Raw genomic sequence first — 27,582 nt, forward strand, 5'->3', positions numbered from 1 at the left:
TTCAAAACTGGTAATATTCAGTGGCTCTCAGTCAAATTTCTAGTAGTTGCTAATGACTTTTGGAAAGTGAATTTTTTCCCTGTAAAGCTGGAAGACCCTTTTCAGCAATTCTCTTGATAAATCTATGAGACTGAAGTGAGTACTTGTATCAAGTACATTCTGGATTTCTTCATGGAATGAACATAGTCTCCATAAAAGTTGTGATTTTTATGTGTTTTTCTCCCTAAGAGCTCATTCCTAGTATGGAGGGAGAGTAGGGTGCTGTGTCTAACTAAAACTGAAACCCTTCAGGCTTGTTTTCCTGTAATGTTGGAAATCTGGCCACTAAGCTTGGGTCTCCATTAACTATGTTTAGCTTTTGCCAGTGCCATATATTATCATTACATATTATCAGTTTGGTGCCTACAGGCTTTGGTCATGGGCCAGGATCCTGCAGGTCAGATGCTATAAAGGCACAGCACAAACTGACAGTCCTTTCCCTACATGCAGCTTTTGTACGAGAAAATATAAAACAACTTTTGTCCTCATGCATGAACAGCATGCACAATTATTGGTCATCCCATCCTGCCTCATCCAAGGCACAAATAAATGTACTGCCTAACCTACATGGACAGGTAACACAACTTCTCACACAAAATTGCAACTGCAAGGACTGACTGGGCTGTGACTGAATTCAAGAGCAGCTTGCATTCCCACTTCTGAACGTGCTTTAGGAGCCCAAGACTGAAACAAAAGCCCAAGATCTAAAAGGAAATAACAGTGTACCAGGCAAGCTAACTTGTAGGTCTAAGAGTCTTTTGCTGTTTGGGGCAGATTCTTCAAGGAAGTCATGCAGAAAGCCTGCACCCCCAGAACTCCTATTTCTACAGTCAAATAGGGGGAAGATCCCCCTTTTCCTCAGGTTTGCAAGGCTGTCACACTCAGGGCAGCACCAGCTGTTGTGCTCCTCAATCTAACCCTGTCCTATCCATTGATTCACATTTACTAAATTCAGAGGGGTATGTGGAAGCAGAAAATCTGTCTCTGCCTGTCTTTTAGGTTGGGGGCAGGTGTATAATCAAAGTCAGAAATCAAGCATTTCATTAAATCAAATGAACTGGGCAATGCTGAGCGAGGCAGTCTGTTTCTGTGTGCTGGAGGCTGCAGAGGAGATGCCAGGACCTGAGCTCATGCTCTGTGGATGCAGGCCTTGGTTCCCTCTGCATGGGAGGCTGTGGGCAGAGTCCTGGGGTGTCCCACTTCCTTCCCAGATTGTCCAGAGAGAGCTGCAGGGTTAATACAAACAGTGCCTTTAGTTACAGCTTAAATACAGCTTCTTGCCTCCCCATCCAAGGGAGCCTGATCTCAGCTGAGGTCTACAGACAGTATAATGCACTACAAAGAGCACCAAAGTTACTTACATTTGTTCTTTCCACTTTTCTTCAAATGTGTGTGACGCTTTTGCCCGGCTTGTTAGCAGAGAAGTTCAACATACTAGAACAGCAAACAAAAAGCCTCAACTTCACAGGAAACTGCTTAAAATCCCTCTGAAACCATGCTTAATTAAGTGTCTTTTGTCGTGTTGCATAAGTGACTTTTTAAAAAATTTCTCTCAGTGGTTTCCACAGTTCTGTGCATGGGTGCCATCCCAATTTAATGACCTAGAATTATGTCTAATTACTATTCTGTCCTCCTTTCCCACACCATGTGGGGCAAGGAACTTTTCTCATGACATCAATGCCTTAGGTTGTTTTTTTTTTATATTGTCATTTTCACTCATATTCTTTTATGTGCTGATCTAAGGCTTCTTAAAATGAATCTGTTCCATACCATGGAAAGAGAAAAACTTGGAACATCTCACAGTGAGAACACAGCTCCCCAAAGGACAGATTTTCCTCAGGCTGATTAGACATCTGCAAAGCAAGTGCCATCCAAATGAGGTGTCTAGACTCCTTGCACTCAGTAAGGCATCAGAGATTTCCCAGGCACAGGAGGCATGATTCTGAATGTTTGACACAGGTTAAATAAATCACACCCTAGAAATACTTGAGTTTTCCCCCTTTATTGTCTTATAAAGGGTGAAGATGGATAACCATAACACAAGCACATACCCCAAACACATGCTGAGCAGAGGGACATGGACCATATCACTGATGTCTAAATTGTAACAGTTCTAGTATCTGAAGGAAGCTATGGCAAAAGGAAGTATCAGAGGCAGAGATAGATAGAAAGAAGCAAAAGGCCCTAGCGAAAAGCATGCCTAAGCTGTCATGTAGCTCAAGCATTTCACATCAGGCATTAGGGAAAAAGTTTGTGTGTGTGAGTGTTAGAGCAGCCTAGTTTACCTGCATCTCAGTAAGCAGTTCAGAAAACTTTTCCAGGTTCTGAGCTGAAACACTTACTCTGCCAAAGCATAATCCTAGAATTGTCATTTTTGGCAATGGGAGTTTTTCTATTTTGACAAATATAAACTGTCACATTTAGTTCCTATGTGAAAAGCAAGAGCTCATGACAATCTGAACCTCTTCTTTATTTTTGACACCACGCACTGCATTCCACACAATTCCACTGAAAAAACACCAGCCCTGCCAGCTGACTCCTTGTCTGCCAGGCTCCTGGAGCTGCTGAATCCACGTCTCCTGGCCCCACATCCAGCTATGCCTTTCCCTTGGACACTGGCACGGCAAAGCCAAGGGACTTTTCTTGTTATACCTCCGGTGCCCCTGGGAGAGAAGCAGTCCCCTGTGCATGTCCTCTCCCCAAGGGTCTGGTACCTGGATATGTGGGATGAAAGAAAAGAAAGAAAGTGTGGAAAGGCACCCCAGAGCCTCAGGGACAGTCCAGAAAAATTTGATTTCTTACCCGGCGTGCAACAAGCCAGTAATTACACACCTGAAAGAGAAATCGCTTATTCTCTCTACAGCTCCCTGAAAGGAGCCTGTACCCGGGTGAGGGTCGGCCTTTTCACCATGGTGACAAGTGACAGGGCGTGGTTTTAAGTTGCGCCAGCAGAGGTTTAGGTTGGACATTAGGAGGAATTTCTTCACAGGAAGGGTGATTTGACACTGGAATGGGCTGCGCAGGGAGGTAGCAGAGTCACCCTCCCCGAGGTGTTTAAGGAGAGGCTGGATGTGGCACTCGGTGCCATGGTCTGCTTGACAAGGTGGTGTTCGCTCACGGGTTCGACTCGATGGCCTCAGAGCTCTTTTCCAACCTCACCGATTCTCTGATTAATTTCACAGTGCACAAGCCCAGGTGCTGGGTGGGGTCCCACAAGCCCGGCGCGCCGACTATCACAATTTTTTCCTGCGTATACACTTTGGCTAACAGCGGCATTAGCGTTCCCCGGCACAGTTTATTGTCAGCGCTAATCACGGCCCCCGCCGCCCCTCCGCGCCCCCCCGCCATGGCGCCCGGCACCGCCCTGACGTCACTTCCCGGGGCCGGGTTGGCCCCTGCCGGCCGCGCTCCCCATGGCGGCGGCGGCAGCGGCGGCGGGGGCTGGCGGGGCGGGCGGCGGCGGCGCTTCGGCGGCGCTGGGCGACGGCGGCGCCATCGACTACTCGGTGCACGAGGCGTGGAACGAGGCCACCAACGTGTACCTGCTGGTGGTGCTGGCCAGCCTCGCCCTCCTCGTCTACGCGCGGCGGTGAGAGGCGGCCCGGGCGGGGCGGGGCGGGGGCTCCCGCGGGGCCCGCAGGTGGAGGGGCGCCCGCCCTCAGCGCCGCGCCCTCACCGCCGTGCCCCCCTCCCTCCTGCTCGCAGGAACAAGAGGAGGATCATGCGCATCTTCACCCTGCCCCCGGCCGCCGAGACGCCGCCCGAGCCCAACTTCTACGACAGCATGAAGAAGATCCGCCTGCGGCAGCAGCTGGAGATGTACTCCATCGGTAAGTCGGAGGGAAACGGGGATCCCCGTGAGGGCTGCTGGGGGCCGTGCCTAAAGGGGCGGCCTGGAGGCTGGCGCAGCGGGAACGCCCCCGGTGCTGTGGCGCCCTGTGAGGAGCGGGGGCTCGGCAGCTGCCGGGGCCGGGGGACTGCTGCGTGAGGAAGTGCGGAGCGAGGGAGCGGCTGTGCAATCGTCCTAAAGCAAATGTCAAAACGATTCCTATGTTACACTTTGAAAGAGCTAGGAAGGTCTGGATGTTGTGAAAATGTGGGCGGACTTGTAAAAGTTGAGAGGACTGTGGAATGATGAGTAAGACAACCACATAAATTGAAAATTAATTAGAATTTTACTGTACCAACAAGTGTTGCTGCTCGGATCTCAGTGCTAAAGGTCAGGATGGAGGCAGGAAAGAGCCCCAAGCCTGTAATATTCCAGTGGTCCAATTCAGAGAAACACAACCTTGCTTCACACCTGCCTTTTGTGTATGCCTGGAGGAAATACAGCAAAAAACCCTTAGTGATCTGAAACCACCTTTTAAATGCAAAAACTTGATGTAAAGATTCTTACATCAGGCCATTGCATTCTGTAGGAACAAAATTGGATGTTCTTCCTACAGTGGAATGCCTGCTGGCATTTGCTGATGGTGTTTGTACCACTGCACACAGCTCTTTGATCTCCCTTTGCCTTGCTAACCAGATTAATTTTGAAGTCAGTGTAATTGTTAGCTTGTGGATGTATATTGTGTAGGAGATGAGAAATGTGGACATCAGCCTTGTGACTGTTGAGCTGTTCACGTCATCAGCAATAAAACTTCTGAAGCCATAGCCTTTAATTTTATTTTTTTTTATTTTAATAAAAGGACCTGAATGGAATCATAGTTCTCTGCCATTGATTCACTGACATTTTGCTATGACTCTACTGTTCAGCATTTATAAGGTGAAGTTCCACATGGTGACTGAAACTTCCCCTTGTGTGGGGGAAATGAGGTTCTCTGATGTTACATCTGTTTCTTGTTGTCATAGTTACATGAATATATATAAACATACATATGTACATATATATACATGTATGTAATAAATAATACAATAATAGTAATAATAATATAAAATAAATTGTATAATCAGTGTTGATTGGTGTTTCTTTTTTTCAGCAAGGAAGTATGAACAGCAGCAGCAGCAGCCACCAAAACAGACTGAAAGCGTACAGCTCTCAGTGGAATGAAGCCCACAGTTGTGTAGGAACTCAGGACATATATCCAGTGCTGATTTTAAGAGTCAATGTGGAGCTATTTTCAATGCTTTTTAATTGACACATAGCTGAAGGCAAGGGGGAAAGGGAGGGGACTGTCCCTAAAAGTTTGTTCTTAGTAGCTTTTCTCTGAGCCCTCGTGCGGTAAAGCGAGTGCCCACTGGAACATTCAGCATGAAAGTACCCAGCACAGGGCAGACCTGCTCAGAGGAACATGAGGGCAGGGAAGAGCAGCCTTAGCACTGTCTGAAACTATTTCTCTCTGCTAGCACCTTGGAAATCAGCTCCTACCTTCTCTGGCAACAGCACCCTGGAGAAAGTGAGGCAGTACCCGTCTGCCTGGAAAGCCTTGTGTTCCTTGGTGATGGTTGTTGAATTTGCTGAATACAGTCAGCAAGTGTGACTGAAGGCACTGTGGCCATACTGCCTGGTGAAGGTGAAGCTTTGAGAGCCCAGAGTGTCAGGTGGTAGTGCGGAAAAGTTCTCTCTGTTTATTTGGGAGTTCTGTATGCAATACTGTGAACCTTTCCTGGAGAAACTTTGAGACGTACACAGTGAACTACACATCCAGAAGACACTTAAAGCCACTACTCTAATGTTAATAGCAAAGGTGGTTAGCTTAATTTACTCAAATTGCTGTAAAGAATGGGTCTGTCTGTAAAAATCGGTATAAGCAGGTCATAGCTTGTCCAAAAGAGACTTCACACTGCAGTTACTTTTTCTTTCTAGGTAAATCTCAAAATCAATTAGTTGAAAGGATTCTGCAGAAATTACTTTTTAATAAAAGCATCTAATCATGAAAACTATTTGAAGATGTATCATGCTGTAATTCCGAAGGTTACACAAGGTGAGTTGGCCGAATGATGAACAGCCAGCACAGTGCTGGGTGTTTATGTCCAGAGGTTCTCACCTGTTTTGCTCTGAAATCTATTAAGCCCTGGAGCAGTGTTTAGCACCACTGCGGTTACATTTGGATATTAAGAAACTTGGCTTTGAGCACCAAAATTTTACTATATTGAAGTGATCTGTACATCAGTGTCTGTAGGGACTGTAAAACGTGACCCGGGAAAACTGACAGTGGCACAAGGTTTGCCCCATGGCTCCTTTGGGTGAAGGGTGGCTCCCTGTGACAGCTTCCTTGCTGTAAGGAACCGCGGAACAGCGGGGTCGCTGCGCGGGGCCGAGGGCTGGCGGGCGCGGAGCCCCGGGGCGGCCGGAGCCGTGTCCTCCCCACGTTACTGTGCCCCTGTGATGGCCCCGCTCCGCAGCGCGTCCCCGTCACCCCGCGGGGTTTACGAGACACAGAGATCCACGCCCAGCAGAGCTCCCCGGGCGCAGGGGAAATCTCCGGTCCGCATCCCCCTCCACCTCCCGGAAACCCCGCCGTTTCCCCTTGGCGCGACCTCACTTCCTCCCGCGCTTCCGTCTCCGGGACGCGCCGGCTCCCGCTGCTGCCGCTGCCGCCGCCACCGCCGCTGCTGCTGCTCGGAGGCCGGAGGCGCCCGCCGGGCGGTGAGTGGGGCCGCGCCGCCCGAGCCCCCGCCGCCCCCCGCGCCCGTCCGCGCCGAGGGGAGGGCAAGGGCGCCTCGCCGGGGGCCGTGGCGAGGCGGGAAGGGGCCACCCGAGGAGAAAGCACGGTCGGGGGCGGGGAAGGGGTGTCCGAGTCCGGCTCCATTCCCGCGGGAGGGCTTGGTGCCGCCGCCGGGCCGGCACGGCCGTCCTCCGCGGGAGCGCTCCCCGCGTGTCCCGTGCCCGGGTTCGCGCCGCGGCGATGTCCCGGCACGGGGGCTCGTGGCGGTCCGGACAGCTGAGCCCTCCCTCTTTCCCACCGGCCCTGCCCACCCGGCGGGCAGTCAGGAAACGGAGCCTTCCCAATGGCGCATCTCGGCCGGCGCCGCTGCCCGCCGCAGCCCCGGTGCGGCTCCGCTCGCTTCAGTGGAGCGGCGTGGCGGAGAATGAACCCGCGCCCTGCCGCTTTCCCGGCACAGCCGCCTTTCGAGCTGCAGATAATCAGTTCACGGTTTGCCTCTCAGCTCAGCTGAAAGCAACGTGAAGGGTTTCGAAATCTGGAGCAGCGTGCGGCTTCGTTTGTATTCATGGACCTGGGGCGGTGGCAGGAGCATCTCAGACTTACTTGTCCAGAACAAAAGGCTTGTAAGGAGAAGTAGCAAAAGCAAAAGGTTTTCTAGGGCCCGTGCCTTTTGCCTGTGCTAGGGTGTTCGAAGTGTGCTGCTTGAGCCATGAGCGAAGGGCAGCGTGGTTTGTTTTCCCGGCAAGTGCAGCCACGGGAGTTCTGTCCCGGTGAAACTACACCCTGTTCTGCAGGGGGGTTTATGTTTTCAGCTGTACAGTACAAGTATGTGTTGGGACAGAAGGTGTAGTCAGCTTTTGAAATTTTACTTCAAATATCTGCACTGATTTTTACCTGTTAATTCATGATTCCAAAAAAGCAAAGGCAGATAGGGTAGAGAGACAATAGATTTTTTTACGCATCCATTTTTAGTAGTCAGGCTTATAGGCATGCACAGGAGCAGATTCTCAGACTCTCATGTAACTTAGTTAATGCAGAACTTTGGATGTACTGGATGGGGAAAGTTATGACCTAACAAAAATTGGGCCAAAGTTATCTTCAGTTACATTTATTTTTGAGAATGCTGTACAGAGGGAACTGTTTCTAGCTTACCCAATACTGTTTAAAAAGCTATTATGCTGTGTAGATTGTGTGGTGTCTGATCACGTGAAGCATGTGAGGAAAGGCTTTCAAAACAGTTAAAACTTTACATCTGTAAGATACTGCAGAAAATCATTAACAAGTTGCTCTCAATTATAACTCCAAAGTTTTTGAGAATCTGACCACTCTGTTGTCTCCATGTGAGCTGCTGAATGTCAGATCTTTGTAAACGCATTCTTCAGATGGCATTACAACCATACCTCTATAATCTTATGTGAAAACTATAATCTTCTGTTAAGTGGTGGAAAAGTCATCTCTCTCCTTGTAACCCAAAATGTGGCTGGCTACGTTTTTTACTCAGCACTGCACACATCAAAGGATTTTGATACAGCTCTATAAGTTCTGTGACAAGGCTCAAGAGGGTCTTAAATATTTAACCTATGAGTATGTCTGTGTTTAAAGAGGACGTAGTAAACTCTGAAGGCCTAGTAGTGAAAATTTCCTCCCCTGTGCCATGAGCATTTCAAGTTTCAGTCCATTGTTACATGCCCGGATAGTATGAACTGGTATGTGCAAGCCGAGCCCAGATGAGAATGTGTCTTGCAGCAGCTGCCATGATGCCTTATAGCCAGCCACAGGATTTAGTAATTTCAGCAGAGTGATGTGTGATTGGTCCTAAACTTGCTCTCAAACTTTCCTTCCAAAACTGCCTGACCCATTGAGAAGACCCACAGAGGAAGCCTTTGCTGTACCACTAGTACTAATGATGCTGGTAGAAGCTCTGAGAATGGAGAGAAGATCGCAGTGCTTTTGTCTGAGGACAGTTTGCAGGGAAGCTTCTTCAGTGCAATGCAAAATTACTAATTATGAATATTCTAACCAGTGATGAATCTTTCTGTAATTTATGTTTTGCATATATGATTAAGCAGCATTGGCCAAAAGCCTGGTGACAGCACAGGGCTCTGGAATGTTTTCCTGTTGCCTGGGCAGTTTATTCATGTTAGCTTACTTCCGTGAGCTTTAATCGCTCCTTTTAAAGTCTTCCTGAACTCAGGAGTGCCCATGCTATTGAGCAAGCTGAAATTACACACGCTGCAGGGAGCAAGGTGGGGATGTTGCAACTTAACATCTCTTTTGGAGGAATTGAAAAGATTTTGTCCCAGCCCTAATTTCTGCATTAAAGAAATTGAAAATTGTCATTGCGTGCCTTCTTCAACAAGGAAGCAGCGCATTGTTAGAAAATGTGTTATTAAATCCATGATGTCTTCGGCCTGTTATGCCTAAAGTGCAACAGCAATTGGAGGAGGCTTGCTGACAAAGGGGAGTCTTCAGTCATGGTTGCTTATGCTCCAGATCAGAAGCAGTGATCAAAAGGCGTTCCCTTTCCCCTCCAAACAATTAAACTGTGCTTTAGTCATGGTGAGGAGCCTGGGTGTTGTTTATTAACGTAGTCATGCAAACAAAAGGCAGCACTTGGTCTTGTCCTTGAGACAGGGGTGCCGCTGAGGAGCAGAAGGTTTCAGTGCCTCAGGCCCTCGAGAACGGAGGTAAGAGCCTTCACTTTGCAGCCCCGCATCTGTTGTGGCATAAGAGTTAAGGGCTATGATCCAGATTTTTGTAATCTAACAAGCTCCACCAGAAGCTGGCATTGCCTGGGTCGAGGAGCCTCCCTGCTGGCTGAGGGAGAGGTACAGAGGATGGCCAGAGGTACTGACTGCTGGCAGAGCAGCCCCGAGCCAGCACAAATGTCTCATGAGAAATCTGACATCAGGGAGTGGAAACTGGTGCTGCTTCTTCTGTAACAGAAGGCAAGAAGGGAGGAAAGAAAAAAAAGGCACATGTACTATTTGGAGCAAAAGGCTCATGATTTTTTTAGGCCGAAAAATAGAAAAATCCTGCCTTAATTACTTTTTTCCTCAAGTCTCTGATAAAAAATTGCTGATAAAACTTTGCAGTGCTCAGCTGTCCTTGTGAAATTTGTGTTTGCATTGAAAAGACTAAGAACCTTTTTAAGAATGAAGGTGCTTTGCCTTATTTTTGAAAGGAATGCCTAAGCTTTGGGTGTTACTTTAATAAAAATAATTCCTGATCTTTTTATGGAATATATAAACTCTGGGCGTTACTTTAATAAAAATAACTTCAAACTCCAAGATTAACAGAATTGCTAAAAGGAATTAGTTCTCAATATGAAAAACAATAAACTAACTTTGGAATTTCTGAACCAAGCCCTCAAAGGCAATTTGTGGCAAAACTCCAGGAAAAAAAGTCTCATTTTTATAAAATTATATCTAGGCACTGCTTCAAAAAGTGATTCTCTCCTTGCAAATGCCTAGGAATGAGGTATTTTAAGAGAATTTGGTTTAATTTTAATCTAGCAGTGAAATAAATTAATCTTGAAAAGGGGCTGTTCAGATTTGGGGTTTACTGAAACTGTAGTCTGAGAAAATACTTCACATTTGCTACCTGAAGAAGAACTTAGATGCTGAGTCTGCAAAGGAGTTGTCCCCTTCGTTTTCTGCCAGGCTGTCAGACTTGCTGGAACTGGTTTTGGACATCCATGATGTATAAAATGCACAGGTGGATCTACAGCTTGCTCCTGAGAAAGACCATGGTTTGATAAGATGGTAGCAACATTTGTCATTTTCGTAATGGAGTAGAACAGGTATTTTGAAAAGACTCAGCCAACTGGAGGGCTGTATTACTTTCCAAAATATCCTCTGGATCATCTTGGAAACATGGTTTGTAATATGCTCTTGACTGACAGCGAAGGGTGCAAGGCGTGAATTCCTGAGCAGGGAAGATGTATGTGGGTTGTGCAATGGGAGACTCCATGTGATGTCGTTATTTATGGCGCTTCTCTCAGATGTCTTTCTGGGACTCAGACAGCTGCTGTGAACTTTACCCAGCACTGAGCACTAGGTATGTTTGAGTGACTGTTTTGCTGTTGCTTGGATCATGGTGATAACCAGTACTGAGCCAGGTTCTGTGACACTGGTTGAAAGAACAGAGCAGAATTTGTACTGGTTGATGAAAACCTTGCAAAGGGGAAAAAAAATGAGATTATCATCTTCCATAGCTTTCGTTGGTGAACATCAGGGAGTGGTAGTTGAAGGCAGCCCATTTCTTTCTGCTGTAATATGGAAGGAAGGGTGGACTGACAGGAGAGGGAGAGTTGCTTTTTCTTTTCAGATAGAGGAAAAGGTGCGGGTTTTCCCCTCTTACCTCTTTTCTTCATGACTGTGTTGTTAAATGGCAGCAACCATTGTTTGCAGGAACTTTTCATTGCTTTAGTAAAGAGCTGTGGGTTGTCATGCGTTTTGATATGTGGCAGTGCTGTTGTTAAACAGATCCAAATCTACAGTCAGATAAGGCTCGGAATAATTGATGTTTTTAGCTCAGCTAAATAACTGGGCTCACATGATCTGTAAGTGGCCAGCAGGTTTTTTCTTAGGCAAAGTATGTACTGCTTGTATTGGGCATTTATTTAAAGCTAATTTTATCACAACAGATTGAGAATTCTAGCAACCAAAAATACCTGACTTGAGTCTGTTAAAAAAGTCTCCTTACCCAAAGTCTGCTTCTGTGTGTGATAAACAGAAAATATCACTTCTTTTTGACTTCAAAGTCAGTAATGACCCCAAAGTGGTGAAAGCATTGCACTCTGTGCCTCTGAGATTACTTTTGCCACTGCTGATGGGAGAATTGTTCTGTATCATTATTGTCTTCCCTTTCAACCTCAGCGCATTCTGGAATGCCAAGGGCAAACCATTCGCTGGCTGATCTGAGGTCCTGGCAGTGCTGGTATGGCAGTGCTCTGAGCCTTGTGGCTTGGGCCACTCTTTCAGCATTGCCTAAGACATTGTACAAGTACCCAGCTCAGTATATTGTCTTTACACATGTGAGACTGAAGAACAGGAAAACGTTTGTGGCCTCTTGGGAAGAAACGGTCAAGATCCTTGCTCTGAAACAGAGTTTCTAAGACCTCTGTAACTATTAAACAGCACGAAGAGGTCTTTGAGAAATACGTGAAAGGACAATTTTACTGCCATTATGAGACCTGTCACTTTACTGACTAATCAGTCTCTGATACTCAAATAGAGAAAGAAGTTGCATGTGTTTGGATTATTTAATGAGGTAACTGTTGACAAAGTGGGGCCTTTTACCAGTTCTGTTAGTGCTATTTTGATCATTAAAGAACTTCATTTGTTTCTGAACCATAAGCTGGAACAGGCTTTTTCCTCTCACCCCCTTGCTTGCCTGAAGGTTGTTCCAAAGAGAGTTGAAACGGTATAATTTTCATTTTGGTTGAGGCAAAGAAGTATTCTCTTACCATAACTCACCAGTTCCAAACCCATAATCACAACATTTGTGGTCAAACAGTGATGACTGTGTGGTATTTCTCACAGATGCTGTAAAAACTCTGTCATCTCCTTGGGAGGCCATCTTCCCATGAGATACCAGCCTTTCTCTCTTTCTTTCCTGAAGGCTTTCGGACTGAGAACCTGTGGCCTGGAGTCCAAAGTTTTAGCTTCTTCAATTGGAGAAGAAAATGCAGCCCAAGTAATGACTGAAAGCAGGTTTTGGGGAGACAAGAGGATCCAGAACTTCAAGCGTGCTTTAAAAGTCTCCCTTTCTTGTCTGCTGCTTGCATATATTTTTTTTCCCCCACCAAGCTTTTGTTGAATGAAGGTGTGGCTTTATATGTTGGTGCATACATTGTGTGAGCAGAAACAGCAGACAGCACTGGAGCTTTAATAAGTACTTGGCACAACAGTCATGATGAATGTGCCATGAGCTCATCTGTAAGGAACTAAAGTAGCAACACAGGCTAAAGTTATTGCACAGGGGAACCTGCAGCCCACAAGAACATCAGCCAAGAGCAAAATAGGATTGGTGTTGCATGGTTTGGCCCTGTTGTTCTTTATTCAGGTATGGAGATGAGAGGGCAGTTCTTTGCTCAGAGAGGTTCCTGTACAGCCCTCTGTACTAAGTAAATGTATCAGAATCTTGAAGGGGGGTTTCAAAGTGCACAACATAGAACAAAATGTCTTGCTTATAAGTGTGGCATCCCTGGAGTGGAAAACGACATGAAAGTGAGCTTGCAAGATCTAGAAGAAGGGAGAGCCTGCTGAAATCTTGGTGCAACTGCCAACTTTGCTGCAGATCCCAGAAGCGTAGCTTAAATGTTGCTAGATATCTAATAGAAGTTGCTCAGTAGCTTCCTTGAAGATCCTTAGATTGTGTCCTGTCACAGGGCATAGTGTGGCATGGAAATTTATGGTGCAAGGCAGGCTGGAGCTCTTGGAAGGGGAACAGAGGTGGTCAATGGTTATGCTAGTTCCCATAGTGCAAGAACAAAGGGATATTTAAATGACATTAGGCATAAATATTACACAATATTACCGAGAGCAAAAGTTTAGTTGGATTCCCAGCAAACTTGGGCATTTATATGTATAATGACAATGTCCAGAGTTGCTGTAAATAGGATTAAAAATAAATTAAGCACATAAGCCTTCATCCTTATTGATGAGGTCAGGAAGGAATTTCCCTTTTGGGGGAATTACATCATTGCTCACTACCTGAACTGTTCTACCTTCTGTAGCATCTGGTCCTGATCACAGGAGGCAGGATTCTCAGAAAAATGGACCAGCAGTCTGACCTGTCGTGCCAGTGCCTGGGTAGGATTTGTTGAAGGGTATGAAAAGCATATTTTTTGGGGGGGAGGAGGGGGGTTCTGAGGCCACCTGTGTTGCAGTGTATGTCTGCTTTTCCAGATTCCCATTGGTGAAACAGGACAGCTGTTGTCCAAGTGCCTTTAATGAATCCTCAGAATTGCCTGTTGACATGTCAGCAGCAGCCCACATAGAGATGGAAGATGTGATGGGCTCTTAAGGCATTGCTGTATTGCTCCATAGATTCAAAGGTAGCTCTGTGAGCAGCTGAACTAGTGAAGATAAATCTTTCCTGCAGCTCTCTTGGTTTTGGTGGCACTGCAGTACCTTACACATCTTTCCTTCTTTCTCTCTTTCCATTACACAGCAGTGCTGTTAGCATCCCTGATTTTCCCCACAGCACAGTGCCTGAGCAGCTTCTCACTTGTAGTGAGTTCTTGGGTATATTTAATCAAAGCGTGCTGTCTCCCTGATGTTTGAGAACCAGACCTTTGGCTCAGGAGACTGCCTTGGTTGCTTACTTTTGCAAGTCTGCTGTAGGAATTGAGCACTTCTGAAATCTCCTAGCTTTTGCACGAGATTAGGTTGAAATTTGCCTTACAGTTTACATTTCTGTGCATGGAACAATCAGTGTGGTTTTATAACCATTGTTTCTTTGGGAAACACGGAACACTTTCAGTCTTTCAAGCAAGTTACTGAAGAATATTTTTTCTCTCAAAGCAATCAGGTGAATGAAGAGTTACACCAAATAATTGAGGTGTGTGTACTTTTAAAACATGCACTGTTTAATCTTTTCAGATTTTCCCCAAGGTACAAGGGGAAGATTTCCTTGCCAAAATACTGTAATTGAGTTAACATTCTGGGAGGTTTCTGTGTTTTGTTACTGAGCTACAAAGCTTCAGAACTTCTGTTACTAAGCTTCTGCTGGTGTTGGAAGGAAGGAAGATCAAAGTTAAAAGCACCAGCCTGCCAGTAAATTGTCTCTTCAAAAGAAAACTGAAAATTCCTCGGTTGTTTCAGGTGGCAGCCAGCATCAGATCTTTTGGGCAACTATTAACCTTTTCCTGCAGTTTTCTTTCTGCATGGAACAGTGAGCAGCCTGGATGTTTTGTAGTCTGTATGGTGTGTAAGCTGACTGTAGACATCTGATTAACAAGTGAAGATGTCAATAATAGATTGAATTACTTGTCCTCAGTTACTTTCTGCTGCTCAGAAAGAATATGGAGTTATGATGGCTATGGAACAGTAAAATTATGATTTCTGCTTCTTGTATACAGTGGTCATCATGATAAAAGATTAAGAATCACTGTGGTGTAAAAACTTGAATGGTATATATGTTTTATAAAATAATTCTGGATGTCCTGACAGCTGGACATTTGTGACTGCCTCAGCTTTAGTGCTTTTGAAAGCTTTTAAGCTCTTGAAATCTGTGATAGTTACCTTTCCTGAGTTAGCAGTAGCATGTCTCAGTAGCAGGCATGATCACTGAGGCACAAGCTTTCAGGACTGCTTGCCTTCTGAGCACTTTTGAGGGTAAGGACTTAATCAAGAGTTCAGAATTGGGGGAATATGTATTTTTCTTTGACATGTAATCCCAGCACAGCAAATACTTTTCTGTCCAGTTACTTAAAAGATGTTTTTTCTGCAATACCCAGAGCGCTCTCAGAGGGTTTCTTGCTTTGACTAAGGCTCAGTTATCTTCTCAACTGTGATGTGCAAGAAGCAAAGCCAAAACTTTGTGCTCTGGTGGGACTCTGTCCCTACAGCTGTCCCTCATTTCTGCTGTAAGAAAGCCAAAATGAGCCCTGTTTCACAGGGAGGAGTTGGGGAAGGACTACACTGTCTTTCTGATTCATGCATATGGAGCATGCTGCTGTCAACTGTTTTTGCAGAATAAAGAAGGATTTTAGATGGGATGTGGAATTCTGAGAAGTTTAGGTGATAGCTGATAAGATGTAAGGTCTGCTCCGCTTCTAGTACAAAGAGGTTTTGATGCTAATGTTTATTTAAATGTGGCCTTAACCCTAAAAGGGAGAGATAAAATGGCTTTTATGCTTCTGTTTCACTGAGAGCTGGCTGGCAGAATGGTTTTGGTGCCAGAGCTTATCTGCTCTGAAGACTTCATGGCTGGGGAGGCTGCAGAAATAATTCTCCTGTACCCCCTTATTCAGCATTCAGGCAAAACTGTAAAGCAGGCAGATGGTTTAAGCTGCAGCTTTGGACACAAGAGGGTTGTGTCTCCATTTTGCAGATGAGTCATCCCTTTGCTGTTTTGTTGTTAGACTCTAAACAGTGCTGCTCTTGGCTTTGGGCCTGCTTGACCCCAAGTTTTGGATGGCAGAAACAGGCAAGTGCCCTCTACCCCAATGCCAAGTTTTATGACAGGTTGAAAATACCTTAGGTCGTTGTCACCTTGTAGTTAAGCTGCTGTAACACAGAGAAAGCTTTGTCTTCTCTTGTACCTGATAAGTGTATAAAACCACAAACTGTGTGCTATGGAAGTTGTGCAGATTAGGGAGCAATGGGAAAAGCAGAGGAGAGGCTTACTCACATCTTTGTTTTTAATCTAACTTGTGGGCTTGAGCTCTACTTGGACAAGTGAGTCCTGGGTAAAGATAACTGGCATTGTTTTCAGTAGCGGGTAAGTCAGCAGATGGGTCAGCAGTTTCTTTTAGTTGAGCTGGGTGCTGCAGACTAGTTCTGCAAGCTTGGCACCAGGTCATATTTTCCACAGTGTGTAAGGCTAGCTGGTGCAGGATTTCTCCTGCTCATGGTGTCAGGATCAGAGGTGCAGATTGGGAGATTGGTTACCCTCTTGTTGGCACGCGATGTTTTGCCAAACTAGGTTTGTAAGCTTTGCACTTGTGAAAGGAACTCTGATTTCCTAAAAGGAACTTGAATGAAAGTTGGGATTTTATTAAAGACACAGAGGCATATTATTATTCATCTTTCATTGCTTCATCCCTGTGATGTTTCCTGTTTTGCTTCTTGAGATACAGGTGTCATGATGAGGAGCTTCTCAGAAACAGAAGTGGATGATGAGTGGAGATGAAGAAATCATACATTTAAGAAGTTGGCTCAAGTTTCCGTTACAGGCATGGAAAGTTTCTGAGACCAAGCCATGCGAGAAGAACATGAGTAAAGAAGAGGGAGATGTAGACCCAGACTTTCTAGAAGGGATTGCAGGATTTGAGAGGACGCTGCACAAACGTCACGTAGTTTTCTTGCTTATTCATTTACCTGCACCCCTGAACTGTAATACTTTGTTTGCATGTCTGTTTGGAAATTGAAAAATCCCCTCACATCTGTGTCTTTAATATAATCGTGGCTTCAAGCTTGTTTTAGGAAGAGCAGAACATCGCTGTAGTTTCATTTGTGGATGAGATAGCTGCTGCTTTGTACTTGAAATCAATTTGGGGTTTTTCTTGTTGAAACATACATTGAATATGGAAAAGCTCAGACCATTACAAAATAGGAAGTTAGGGGTTTTGCTCAAGTTTAATAAACAGCCTTTGTATAGAAAGTATGACGACAGGTGCATAGGTAAAAGAAAAAAAAATCACGCTAACCCTATGATTTGAGTAACCTTATAATGTATTGTTCTTATGGTGTCCTTAGACAGATGCCAGAATCAAATATCAATCAATTTTATCTTTTCTATCTGACTGTTGGTCAGAAAAATGTTCTAGGTAAGATTTCTTGCCAGGGTTGTAGGGTTATAAGTGCAGATTTCTTAGTCAGGAGAGAGCTTTTTGGAGAGAGAGTTTTTGAGCATCTTGGCTGTGCTGTGAAGTATCTCGAAGGAAATACTGGCCATGCAGTCCAACAGCTTAATGATGCTGTGAACAGATTTGATTGTAGTAAGTCTCTGATACAAAGTTATTAAGACTTTGATGTATATGCATTTAAAATTTTAAAAGTAAATGTGTTTTCCTGTATTGAAAACTATTGGTGGTAGTGGCAGGCAAAGAACATCTTTATTTTTCTTATGAACTCCTATCTGGTGTCTTATCCTTAATAAAAGGCTATGGTTATTTTTGTATACTGACTGAATATTTGGCCTTTAAGAGTATATAATTAGATAGAAGAGTAAAAGCAGTTGTTAAAGGACTATTTTTTTTAAATGAAAATAGTTTGAAATCATATAATTTTAGTTTCTTCTGAATAGATGTGATTAGTGTGTTGGAAATAGTTTTACAGTGGATATAAGGGGAACAGTTGAGAGACAGTGGCTGAGAATGTGTCCAGATATTTTTGTAGTTATATTTTTCCAGTTAGATTTTTTCAGTCTCTTTACTTAGATATTTCCATATAATCGAGCTGCTGCATCACAATGGGATACAAAAACTATTTGCACTTTTTAATATTTACATTTTAAAATAGGTTTTATTGTACTAATTGATAAGTAAATTGCAATGACTGTGAGAAAACCCTAGCCTATTTTATTACTTTGATAGAAATTTGAATATGGGATAGTATTGTCTGTATCATATAAGAATGTTTTCATGGATTTTTAGCTGCTGAAACTGAAATCAATAAACTTTAGCCACTGTTGTTGACTGGAACCAGTAAATCTGCACATTTGTTTTCTTCGTGTTACCTGCACCCCTGTGTTCCCTTAGTGTTTCTGCCAGCATTACTCCTTTCATGGTGTTTGCCCATCAGGCACACTCAGCGTGGGTTCCTGCATGGTCTTCTGGAAGACTTTATTGATGGAGAACTGTGCATTTGAATTTGTGCAATTGATCTGTTTCCTGAATAAACCTTAGAGAATCTCAGTCAAAACAGAATCACAGGATTAGAGTAGCCAGTAGATGAGTTTGTAATTTTTTTCCAATTTTAAATTGATTTTTCGGTAATTGATGATAGTGTTTGCAAGTAGATAGAGAACGGTCTTTGCACCCCTGAATTTCACATATGATTAGTGCACCACTGTATCCCAGATGGAAAGTACATTAGTGAATAATACAGTCCAGGTTCTGGATTGCTTTAGAGAATGGAAAATGCTTTTTGCATAATTGAGGAATTTTTTAAACTGAAAAGTATTATTTTTCTTGTAAACCCATAGTACTTTGGATCTGAAAGAAACAAACTTGTAATATAACCCAAATTTATTGTAATCTATTTAGCTATTAGTATTAAATTAAGTGATTAAGATATCTTCATGTCTGCTGAAGTTTTAAAGAAAAAATCAAATTGTCAAAGATATCTGGTTAAAGGCTTGGAGACAGTGTTGATTGAAATATTAAGCTCATTTTGGGAGTAATGTATTCCACTGTTTCAGAGCAACTCTTTTCCTCACATAATTTTATTAATTTGATTTAATTAAATATCTGCTTAATTCAAAGTGGAGAAACTGATTGATAGTTGAAGAGATGGCACAATTAATTTTCCCCTTTTTAATTTATGTGTAGAAGAGATGGAAGAGGAAGTTATTTATGTGACTTCTGAAGGTCTTGGTGACAAGAAACCAATTTTTAATTAATTGTAGATTCCTTGATTACTTCCTTAAAGGAAAAAAATACTTTATATTCTTTCTGCCTGTGTATTCAGTGTTCCTTGTTTATATGATTATCTACTCGCTTGTTTGTTTTACGGATAACAGTGGGTAAATTTTCCTTATCAGTATGACAGAGATAGACCTTGTTCCCTTCCAGGTCTTGCAAGAAATGTGCTCTGCAGGTTCTTCCATATTTCAGAGGACTCTTGACATGGTGTTATTGTCATGCGTTGCTGCCATAGACTTAATTTTATTTATTTTTGGGGGTTATTTTCTCTTTTTCTGTTTGATTTTTTCAGCTAATTCTGGAATTTGCACCCTTGTTTGGAGTGGTGTGGCTCTTCTCACAGTGCTTGTGTGGAGCAGAGAGGTCTGTGTCAGTGCCACTCCTATTTTTGGGTTGGTCATTTTCTGCATGGGGGTGCATAGTCCAGAGAAGTCCCAGCCTGAGCCACAGTGGCCACAGCAGGATCCTGGCATGGCCAGCTCTGGTTCTCACACCGGCAGGCAGGGAAGAAGGGAGGGTTCCTCATGGAATCCCCTTTGTATTCCTGACCTCTCAGCAGCATCCATTCTGTCTCTTCTCCTCTGGGCAGCCATGGGGCTTCTGAGATGCATTAGTGTTGTCATCGTGGCTTAGCTAGGAATGCCTTACCCTGAGGATGAGGCACAGAGGCCACCGGCCCCGTTTGCTGGTGCCAAGTGCTGATACATTCTGCTGCCTAATAACTTCCTCTTCCCTGCAGGCTGTGTGTCAAGCACAGAAATTTTAGTTGTTCAAGCTCTTTTGGAGGATGAATACGCTCATCAGTCCGTGTGTCCTGTTACCTTGCCCAAACCTTTAGGAAGACTCTTTGTGCTCCACCTGGACATTGGCACTGCACCACTGGGTTTGCTCCCTGGCCTTCCATGAGAGATAAAGCCAAACTTTTCTCAGCCTGCTTCATATGGCTACACACCCTTAGTAAGCCTCTTGGAGGTGTTTGCTAAGCCAAGAACCAGTTGTGGGACACTCTTTGGCACATTGATTGACAGTGATTTAATCTGTAGCCCATGTCACAAGTCTGTTGGGCACTTCTTTGTTCAATCTATGGTGAAGCCACCAGCAGGTTAATGTTGCCTGGTAGGTGGAACTCAAGGTATTTGCTTCCCCATCATGCTCCTCATGCCTCTAGCAGCAAAGGCTGCAGGAGACAGATGTGGACATTACATGGACTCAAGAACAGAATCAGCAGCTGTTGGGCTTTGAGGGGGCAACAGGCCTGTTAATTGGCAGATGCCAAGCTTTGCGTTGTCGCCGGGCAGCATAAGCACGAATATTTGGCTCTGATTCCTGTGAAATGAAGCCAAGGTCACAGCTTTCATTGCTGTTTCCCCCTTTATATCTCTATTACTGCAATGCTCATAGGGAAAAAGAAGCAGCAAAATTTCCATTGCCAGAGTGTACTGGCTTAATCTACTCCATTTACTCCCATAACCCTGGTTGACGCCTCTGTGAGTGTTATCCATCCTCTGTTTGGTTATAGCCCTGATCCTTTTCTCCTTTTGACATTCAGCTAGATCAGGAGTGCTTGGTCTTCTGTCCTGTGGGCCACACCGATTCTGGAGGTCGGCAGTGAGAGCCAGCCGGTGTGGTTTGGCATGTTGATAGCCACTCACTCCTGCAGCTCTGTTTGAAGAGAGGGGGTTGCTGGACTCAGGGGAGCTCCAGCCATCTCTTCTGGCTCAAACAGAAGGCTCCACAGTGGTTGTTCTCTGAAACCCAAACTGAAATGGAAATGGCAGGCAATCTGGGGCTGGGCGTGTCAGGTTTCCTTTATCTGAAAAATTTGCATTGTTGACTTTTGGCAACCACACTCTGGCTTTTCACCAAGGGCATCTTTACATATGCCTCTGAATTTGCAAAATGCATATTTTTGGATTGCCACAGGAGTGTTTCATGGGCAGTTTTTATGTTCTGTGTAAAGTCAGTACAGGTCCGTTAGTATTTCAGGATAATGCTCCTTGAGTTGTCAGCAGTAGCCAGGGCTTTTATAGTACTGTGCTTATGCTGACTGCTTCTTTTGGATATGGGTCTGGGGAGGGGAAGATTAAGCTCAGGGTGGCTCTGAACAGCAGCTCACCCTTTTCCTTGGTCTTAATATGGACATGAGTGTTCCCCAGTCTCTGGTCAGTCGGCTGGAATCACAGGCGATGCAAGTCCAGTTCCCAGCACTAACTGGGAACGGACCATTCCCAGCTTGAATCAGCACTGGCCAAAGCCTTGCTCCTTCAGCATTGCTTTGCTGCCTTTGAACTCCTCCTGGCTGGACATGGGCTTGTGCTGTGGTAGGGGCTGGAGTCAGCGTGGCTCTCCCAGGCCACACAGCACCCGGAGCCTGTGTCAGCCTCTGCGCCAGCCTTGGCCTCCAGCAATTCCACTTGTGGGTTCCTCCCTTTCATTTCCCAGGGCTGGCTCACTCCGTAGACAAGTGTGATCTCAAGCAGAGTCACATGCTGTAACATGGCAGCTCTCCATGCATGCCTGTGCAAGCACAGCTAATTCACCTCGACCACTGGGAGTGGAAGTCCCTTGACTGGGGTGGGATGTCGTCTTTAAGAGCCCGCAAGTTTGCTGGAAAAAAGAAATGTTTGGATGACAGGGTGACAGAGTTCAGAGCCATCAAGAAAGCCCATCCAAGGGGTTTGATTCCTTAGAGCAGAGGAGTTGCTCCCTGCTAAATGACGTCTTAATTTTTATGTCTACTGCATTAAACTTTCCAGAGTCCCTGAGATGGTTTTCTTGCAGTGAAACATGGATGCATCTCTTTTGGAGATTATCCTAATAGATAACAGAATGTTTCAGAACTTGCTATCCAATATGCAAAAGCAGATGTGCTTTATTGGCTCTTTTTAACCTAAACTGTGTTTGCAGCTCTCTGCAGAGCAGATGCTCAGAGTTTTGTTCATATCCATTGAGCATAATAGAACCACCAGAGCTCCAAGAAGAGGTGTTGTGTTTGGTAGAGCAGGTTTGGTTAAATCTCTGTTAGTCTGAAGGGCCTCAGGGCTGATTTCCAGGTAATGATTGGCCTCTGGTGCCCTTCAAGGCTCCTGTGGTGGAGATGGTCATGGCGTCCTTAAGTACCAGAAAGAAGAGGGCTGGAGATTTCTTTGAGGTACGATGGGCTGCTGTCTGTCACCCTTTTCATTCCTCCTCATTGATTTGATTTCCTTTGTTTATAGATTGAGGGGGAATAAAGGAATAAGAGTTCCCAGGCAGGGCCAGGGTCTCCAGTTCCAGGTGCTTATGGCTCCCAATTTTAGAGTACCAGCAGGTATGTGAGAGCCCAGAAACTCCTGTAGCTGGTCACTAACCTTGCAGCTTTTGGATGTTTTTGTTGTATTTCTATTCATGAGTAAATGCATTTTACAGGCATTCAGATTCCAGTTCTTAGGGGCTTTTATGTTAGAAAATTATACTCATCCCCCATTATTTTCTACTCAAAATGTAGGTGTTTTAAAATCTGAATAATCATTTACATATGTAGCCTTCCAACCTGAATGGCAAAAAAAAGCCAGTTACCTTTGATATAAAAGTATAAAAGTTACTCTTAGTTGCAAAATTAACTTTGTTTTAGTGGTCACTGGGAAATGAGAACCTGGGCATCTTTCAGAAAATAGCTCATGCAGAAATGCAGAACAAAGGGGGTTTAAAATTAAATATTTAAATTGGCTTGTCCTATTACATTATTTTAACCTGAATATAAATCTGCCTAGCATGAGTTTGTTTAATCAAACAACGATCTATCAATTGTTGATTTACCGAAATAAATTACAATTAAAACAGAATTATGATATCTGATCGAGATTGTAATTTATCATTTCTACAAATATTTGATTTGATGGGAACCAAACTGGTGCTGCCATTTCCAAAACCCAATTCTCGTAATTTATTCTGTGGTTTTATAAATTTTCCTTTGCTTGCTTCTTTAGTGGTGTCCCAAATTATAACTCTTTCTAATGGTCAACCTAACTTGGCTTGAATTTTCCCATGCCTGAAGTCCACAATGCTGATGTAGCAGAACAGAAACTTTGAAGATATTTCCTTTTCTCTGTGCTGTTTATTATATCCTTTGCTTTGCGTGTAGACCGAGCTCTGCAGCTTAGGTCAACAAGAAGCCACCATTGTGGCCAGGCTGGCTCGTGGGAAGCAGCGCTCAAATGGTTCCAGTTTGCAGCTCTCCTGGGTCTGAGATGCTTCCCACAGGTCAGGCTGGCAGCTTCTGGGGCTGGGAATTGAAATGGATACCCCTCAGGTCTCATGTGCCCTGGGCAGTGTTTGTACCTGCACGCTGGTGGTGGCTGCTCTCGGCTGGGGGAATGGTCCTTAGCTTCTCTGAAGGAGAATTAGGATGGATTTGACGCTTACTGGGAGAGGCAGACATCAGCTATAAAGAGAACATGGAATAATATTTTGCCTTTTTTTTTTCTTTTTACCTTATAAAGTTAAACAAGTGGTACAAGAAGTTTCTGCGCTTATTTATTCGCTTTCTTAAAACTTTGGAATCCAGATCTATAAATACAAGCTGACTTAATGTTTACCATTATGGTCGCTCTCACTTGAATTGATGGGTGCTACTTGTTAGGGAAAAAAAAGTAAAAAAAGGTATTAAGATATATGATCTGCAGGAAAAGATTAACATGCTGTTGTTGTTAAAATATGTTGCTTTTGTCCATAAGGGAAAACCACTGTGAAAGTCTTAGCCCCTCAGTTTTCTAAAAACTGGAAGCCTGTTTGTCAGCTATTACAGGAGCAAAAGGAAAGACATCACAACCAGACTAAAGAGATGTAGCTTTTCATAAAGATAGCAGATGTATCACAGACTTAGTTGTAGTGGGGTATCGACCTTAAATAAAGAATCACCATTTCTTAAAAATAATCATGGCTCAATAGGTATAATTCTTTTTTTTTTTGGGGGGGGGGATTTTAATGTCATTTATTCATTGCAGATTTCTAGTTGGAGTTTTTTCCTCTTTCTTTTTAGAAGGTGATGTAGGCTTGCTAATCCATGTGAGTTTTCTTAAGAAATGTAAAATACTTTTCAGTATTACCAAATAACCCATGCAGATGTGCAGCTGAATTTAACCAATTCAGAAAACTTTTGACTTCTTGTTAGGAAATATCCATTATTCAAACTTGAAAAAATAGATCAGGAAGGATTATGTTTCCAAGTCTGTGTTTACAAAACTGAATTGATTTGATTTTTCTCAAATGTTCAGGATGCGGAAAATGTACAGATTTAATTATGTTAAGTTCTAATATCATTACACACATTTTAGTGACTCTGAATGGAGTAAAACCTAGCAGATAAATTTATAAACCATAAAGGTGTGCAAATAAATTTTTGTCAGTCAGATTTGTAACTGTGACAATGCAGTTTTGATTTTAATTCCTTTTTGCTGAATATATAACTGAATGGCACTATATGGTCTTAAAGCAATTATTTTATATAAAGCTAAGCCGGGTACTTTTAGGCAAACATTAGTTTTGCCTTGATTTATGTGCAAAAAATGTTTCCCACTTAAAGGAAAGCGGTTGAAGGAATCTGGATTGGGTAATTTAGGCTGAACTGTTGAAAGTGAAGTTGTTTGCTTAGGCATCGATCCAGACAAAACTCGTGCACATCTTTAACTTTCTGCAGTCTGTGTAGCCTGTGAGACCTCTGCTGACATGGATAAAGTAGCAAGCGTGCAACATCATTCCCAAATTGGATCTACATACCCTACTGTCACAGGCACTTGAATTAAAAGTGCATTTAAGTGTGCTTGCAAATAAACGATCTGGGACTCCTCAGAGATTACCTGATCCCACCAAAACACCCAACTGACAGTCAAAAATGAGATTTCCTTTCTTGTCTATGCCTATGCCTGGGGGTGGGGAGGGGGAAGGGAACGTTTTGTTGCTTTTAATACGAGCTTCATTGGATTGGTTTGTCTCTCTGGTGCAGTCGTGACGCAGTGTTGTGTTTTATCAGTGCCCACCCCCAGCAGAATTCTTTGCTTAAGAGGAGGCAGATTTTCACCTACTGAATAAGAATCTGGACTCGCATTGATGCTTCTCAGTGTTGTCTTGTGTGCTCTCCTCCTGTGCCGGAGTGAATTTTATCCCCGGACTGCCTGGTGTAAGTTACAGCGCTCTTTCTACCCTCTGAAAGTTTGCATGTTCAGATGTGACTGTGCTGAATGATAGGATATCTATTTTAAACTTCAACCTGTATTTCTGATCAGGAGGGAAGGTTGCTAGAAGAACTTTGCTCATTTTTCTCTTGAAAGAACTTTTAAATACTGGGTGAGTTTTAAAGACTTCTCTGCATGGTTTTTTTTTATAAAATTTGTTTTCTGTAACCATGAACACTTGTTTTCTCTGAATGGATCTTGAAAATCTCCAGTATTGAGTCATAAAAACTACTTGCCTGCTAGAAAGTCTTTGTTCAGTCACTGAAGGATCAAATTGTCCTTTAGTTAGAGAAAAATATGTTTATCAGCAAATGCATGAGAGTTTGTTGATACTTCACCTTTCTTACTTGTTTGGAGAATTGCTTAAAGTGACTGCTATCTGTGTTTTTAGTGAATGTTTTCAGCCACAAAATCTCATGCTAGATATTTTATATCCATTTTTAACCTTTCAGTGGTGGGAACAGAAGGTTGATAGGGACTAGGAAAAGGAAGCATCCTCTGGAAGTTTTGGGAGCTGACAGTGACAGTCCCTCTCTGCAATGTTAAACCGGACAGGAATCCTTGGAAAGCTATCAACTTCAGTTTGTTTCCATATCAAGTAGTAGTATGAAGTATGCTTAAACACATTGTGACTGTGTTAAAATAGGAACTGATTGATAGAAAAACCTGCTTCTGCTGATGTGGTAATTGATTTTTTTTTTATAGTAAGTTCGGAGTGCTTTTTGTGTACTGGAGCATTAAACTTGCATAATGTTTGGCCTTGTGACAAGTCCTGTGCATGTAATTTAGAGCCATATAGGGATGTTCTCAGTCTTGAACCACTTGATTCAATACTACCTTTCATATCATGAATGTAGCGTTAGTAATTTAAAGTAAATAATTTGTGAGCCTTGTGGCCTGAGCATGAACTGGAAATGATAAGGACTATTGATAAGAGCCACGTTAGTAGCTCTGGTTATAAACCAGGCTTGGTTTCTATGCAGTGCTGCTTCAGTACCCGGAGACTGGAATGCCAGATCTGGCCTGAGTTTATACACATAGGTGGGAACCTGACAGATTGGTTTTATATAAAAAGCAGAGGATATAAAAGAGAGGATATGGACTAACCTCCCAGGAGCTGCTGTCTGGTAAGCATTTCAGACAGACTTCTACCCCACTGGTAACTAGAAGTGAACCTGCCTGTCAGTACAAATCCAGTGCTGCTGTCAATCATTAAACATCTACTGTTTTCAACATGGCAGAGGAAAAGAAATTGTCCTCCCTTGTCTGCCTTGCCATAATGCAAAGTGGAGTAGTCATATAAATTATTTTGGGAAATGCTACATGCTGCTGTCCTTTGATTTTTGTTCATACTTGGGCAACAACAAATCAGTTAAAACTGGGATGTCTCAGAATCTCTGTCCCATCCAGAGCACAAGAAAATTTTCAGCTGCAGGACGGGGCAACTTCTGAGAGTAGGAGAGCTGCATGCAGCATGATTTATATATGGTATGAGCTGCATACCTTTCAGTGCCTTACAAATGCTGTAGGTTCTTCCCTAATTTTCAGTGAAGAGAATATTAAAGGACATTTATGGGATCTCTGTTTGTTCCTTTATGTCACACAGTCGGATTGCTAGATGGTAATGCACTCTGATTACTTCCTTAGAATTTGAACTTAGTCCTGAACTTTTATTTATCCATTCATTCCTGCTGTTTGATACTTCTCTGTTCTCTTTAGCAGCAATTCGTTTAGCAAAAACAAAAATCTCCAAACCCTGACATCTCTGATTTTCAAATTTAGTATTATTTTTTCACTAAAACTTGTCTAGGCTCAGTAGTGTACTCTGAACAGCTTCCAGGAGACCTGTCTTAGTGAATGTCCGTATATAAACATGTCCTAAAATGATCTCATGTTTAACACGAGATCCTAACTTTTTCCTGAGGATTCACTTGTCATTGTGCATGAACTGAGGTGCTTTTTTACCTAGGTTTTGTTCTCATCTCTCCCTTAGGGAGGAAATAGCACTCTGTCTTGACAGAGTTATAACAAGCTGTTTAGTGAATAATAAAATACAGTCTGAGGGGAGTGTCTGGATCATCTCCAATGAGGCAGAGGGACGTGCTTAGCATTTCCAAAAATCAAATTTTTCTTGCTGAGGTGCAAGTTTCTAAGTCCATTTAAAAGGCTTCAACTCAAACCTTGTAAGTATGGTGCACTGACTATGGACCATAAGGAAACTCTATTAGCTAAAAATCTTGCCTTAATGCAGAATTAGCTTCTTCCAGCTTGACATGCTATCTCTGTGCATTTCTCTCCATCCATCAGAGATGCATGCCCCAGCTTCACATCCTGCAGCTCCTGGTCCTAACACAATTCCTCTGCCCTGCTAGTGCCCAAGTGTGAGTTTGCATCATGGCAGAAC

At 43.5% G+C, this 27,582-nt stretch overlaps 2 protein-coding genes across 9 annotated transcripts in view; both read left to right on the forward strand.

Annotated features, from left to right (window-relative positions):
• Window positions 1-3,385: 3,385 nt before the first annotated feature.
• Window positions 3,386-5,922, forward strand: SMIM19 (small integral membrane protein 19). Of its 2 annotated transcripts, none has more exons than XM_074540999.1 (3): window positions 3,386-3,628; window positions 3,745-3,869; window positions 4,728-4,976. In XM_074540999.1, exons 1-3 carry the CDS (start codon window positions 3,453-3,455, stop codon window positions 4,766-4,768), a joined length of 342 nt encoding a protein of 113 aa, XP_074397100.1. In that variant the 5' UTR covers window positions 3,386-3,452; the 3' UTR covers window positions 4,769-4,976. The 2 variants fall into 2 exon arrangements, with proteins under 2 accessions (XP_074397100.1, XP_005484726.1); XM_005484669.3 differs by lacking the exon at window positions 4,728-4,976 and adding an exon at window positions 5,019-5,922 and having other exon boundaries at window positions 3,399-3,628.
• Window positions 5,923-6,488: 566 nt separating this feature from the next.
• Window positions 6,489-27,582, forward strand: part of SLC20A2 (solute carrier family 20 member 2) — a 56,658-nt gene continuing 35,564 nt past the window's right edge. For 4 of the 7 annotated variants that reach the window (XR_012580399.1, XM_026791977.2, XM_026791979.2 and 1 more), the window contains exons 1-3: window positions 6,502-6,628; window positions 16,459-16,674; window positions 24,977-25,123. The gene's annotated coding sequence lies outside the window, so the exon portion shown is untranslated. Of the gene's footprint in view, window positions 6,629-16,458; window positions 16,675-24,976; window positions 25,124-25,229; window positions 25,291-27,582 lie in introns of all 7 variants that reach the window. The other 3 variants (XM_074540995.1, XM_005484666.4, XM_005484667.4) reach the window with 3 other exon arrangements.

The sequence above is a fragment of the Zonotrichia albicollis genome, chromosome 5, assembly GCF_047830755.1.
Source record: "Zonotrichia albicollis isolate bZonAlb1 chromosome 5, bZonAlb1.hap1, whole genome shotgun sequence".
Lineage (NCBI taxonomy): Eukaryota > Metazoa > Chordata > Aves > Passeriformes > Passerellidae > Zonotrichia > Zonotrichia albicollis.

Bases quoted from the DNA above. Each gene is read 5' to 3' on its own strand.
- SMIM19 (XM_005484669.3), top strand. From the start codon at position 3,453: ATGGCGGCGGCGGCAGCGGCGGCGGGGGCTGGCGGGGCGGGCGGCGGC. The intron at 3,629-3,744 runs GTGAGAGGCGGC...TCCTGCTCGCAG, and splicing joins CTCCTCGTCTACGCGCGGCG to GAACAAGAGGAGGATCATGC. The intron at 3,870-5,018 runs GTAAGTCGGAGG...TCTTTTTTTCAG, and splicing joins GCTGGAGATGTACTCCATCG to CAAGGAAGTATGAACAGCAG.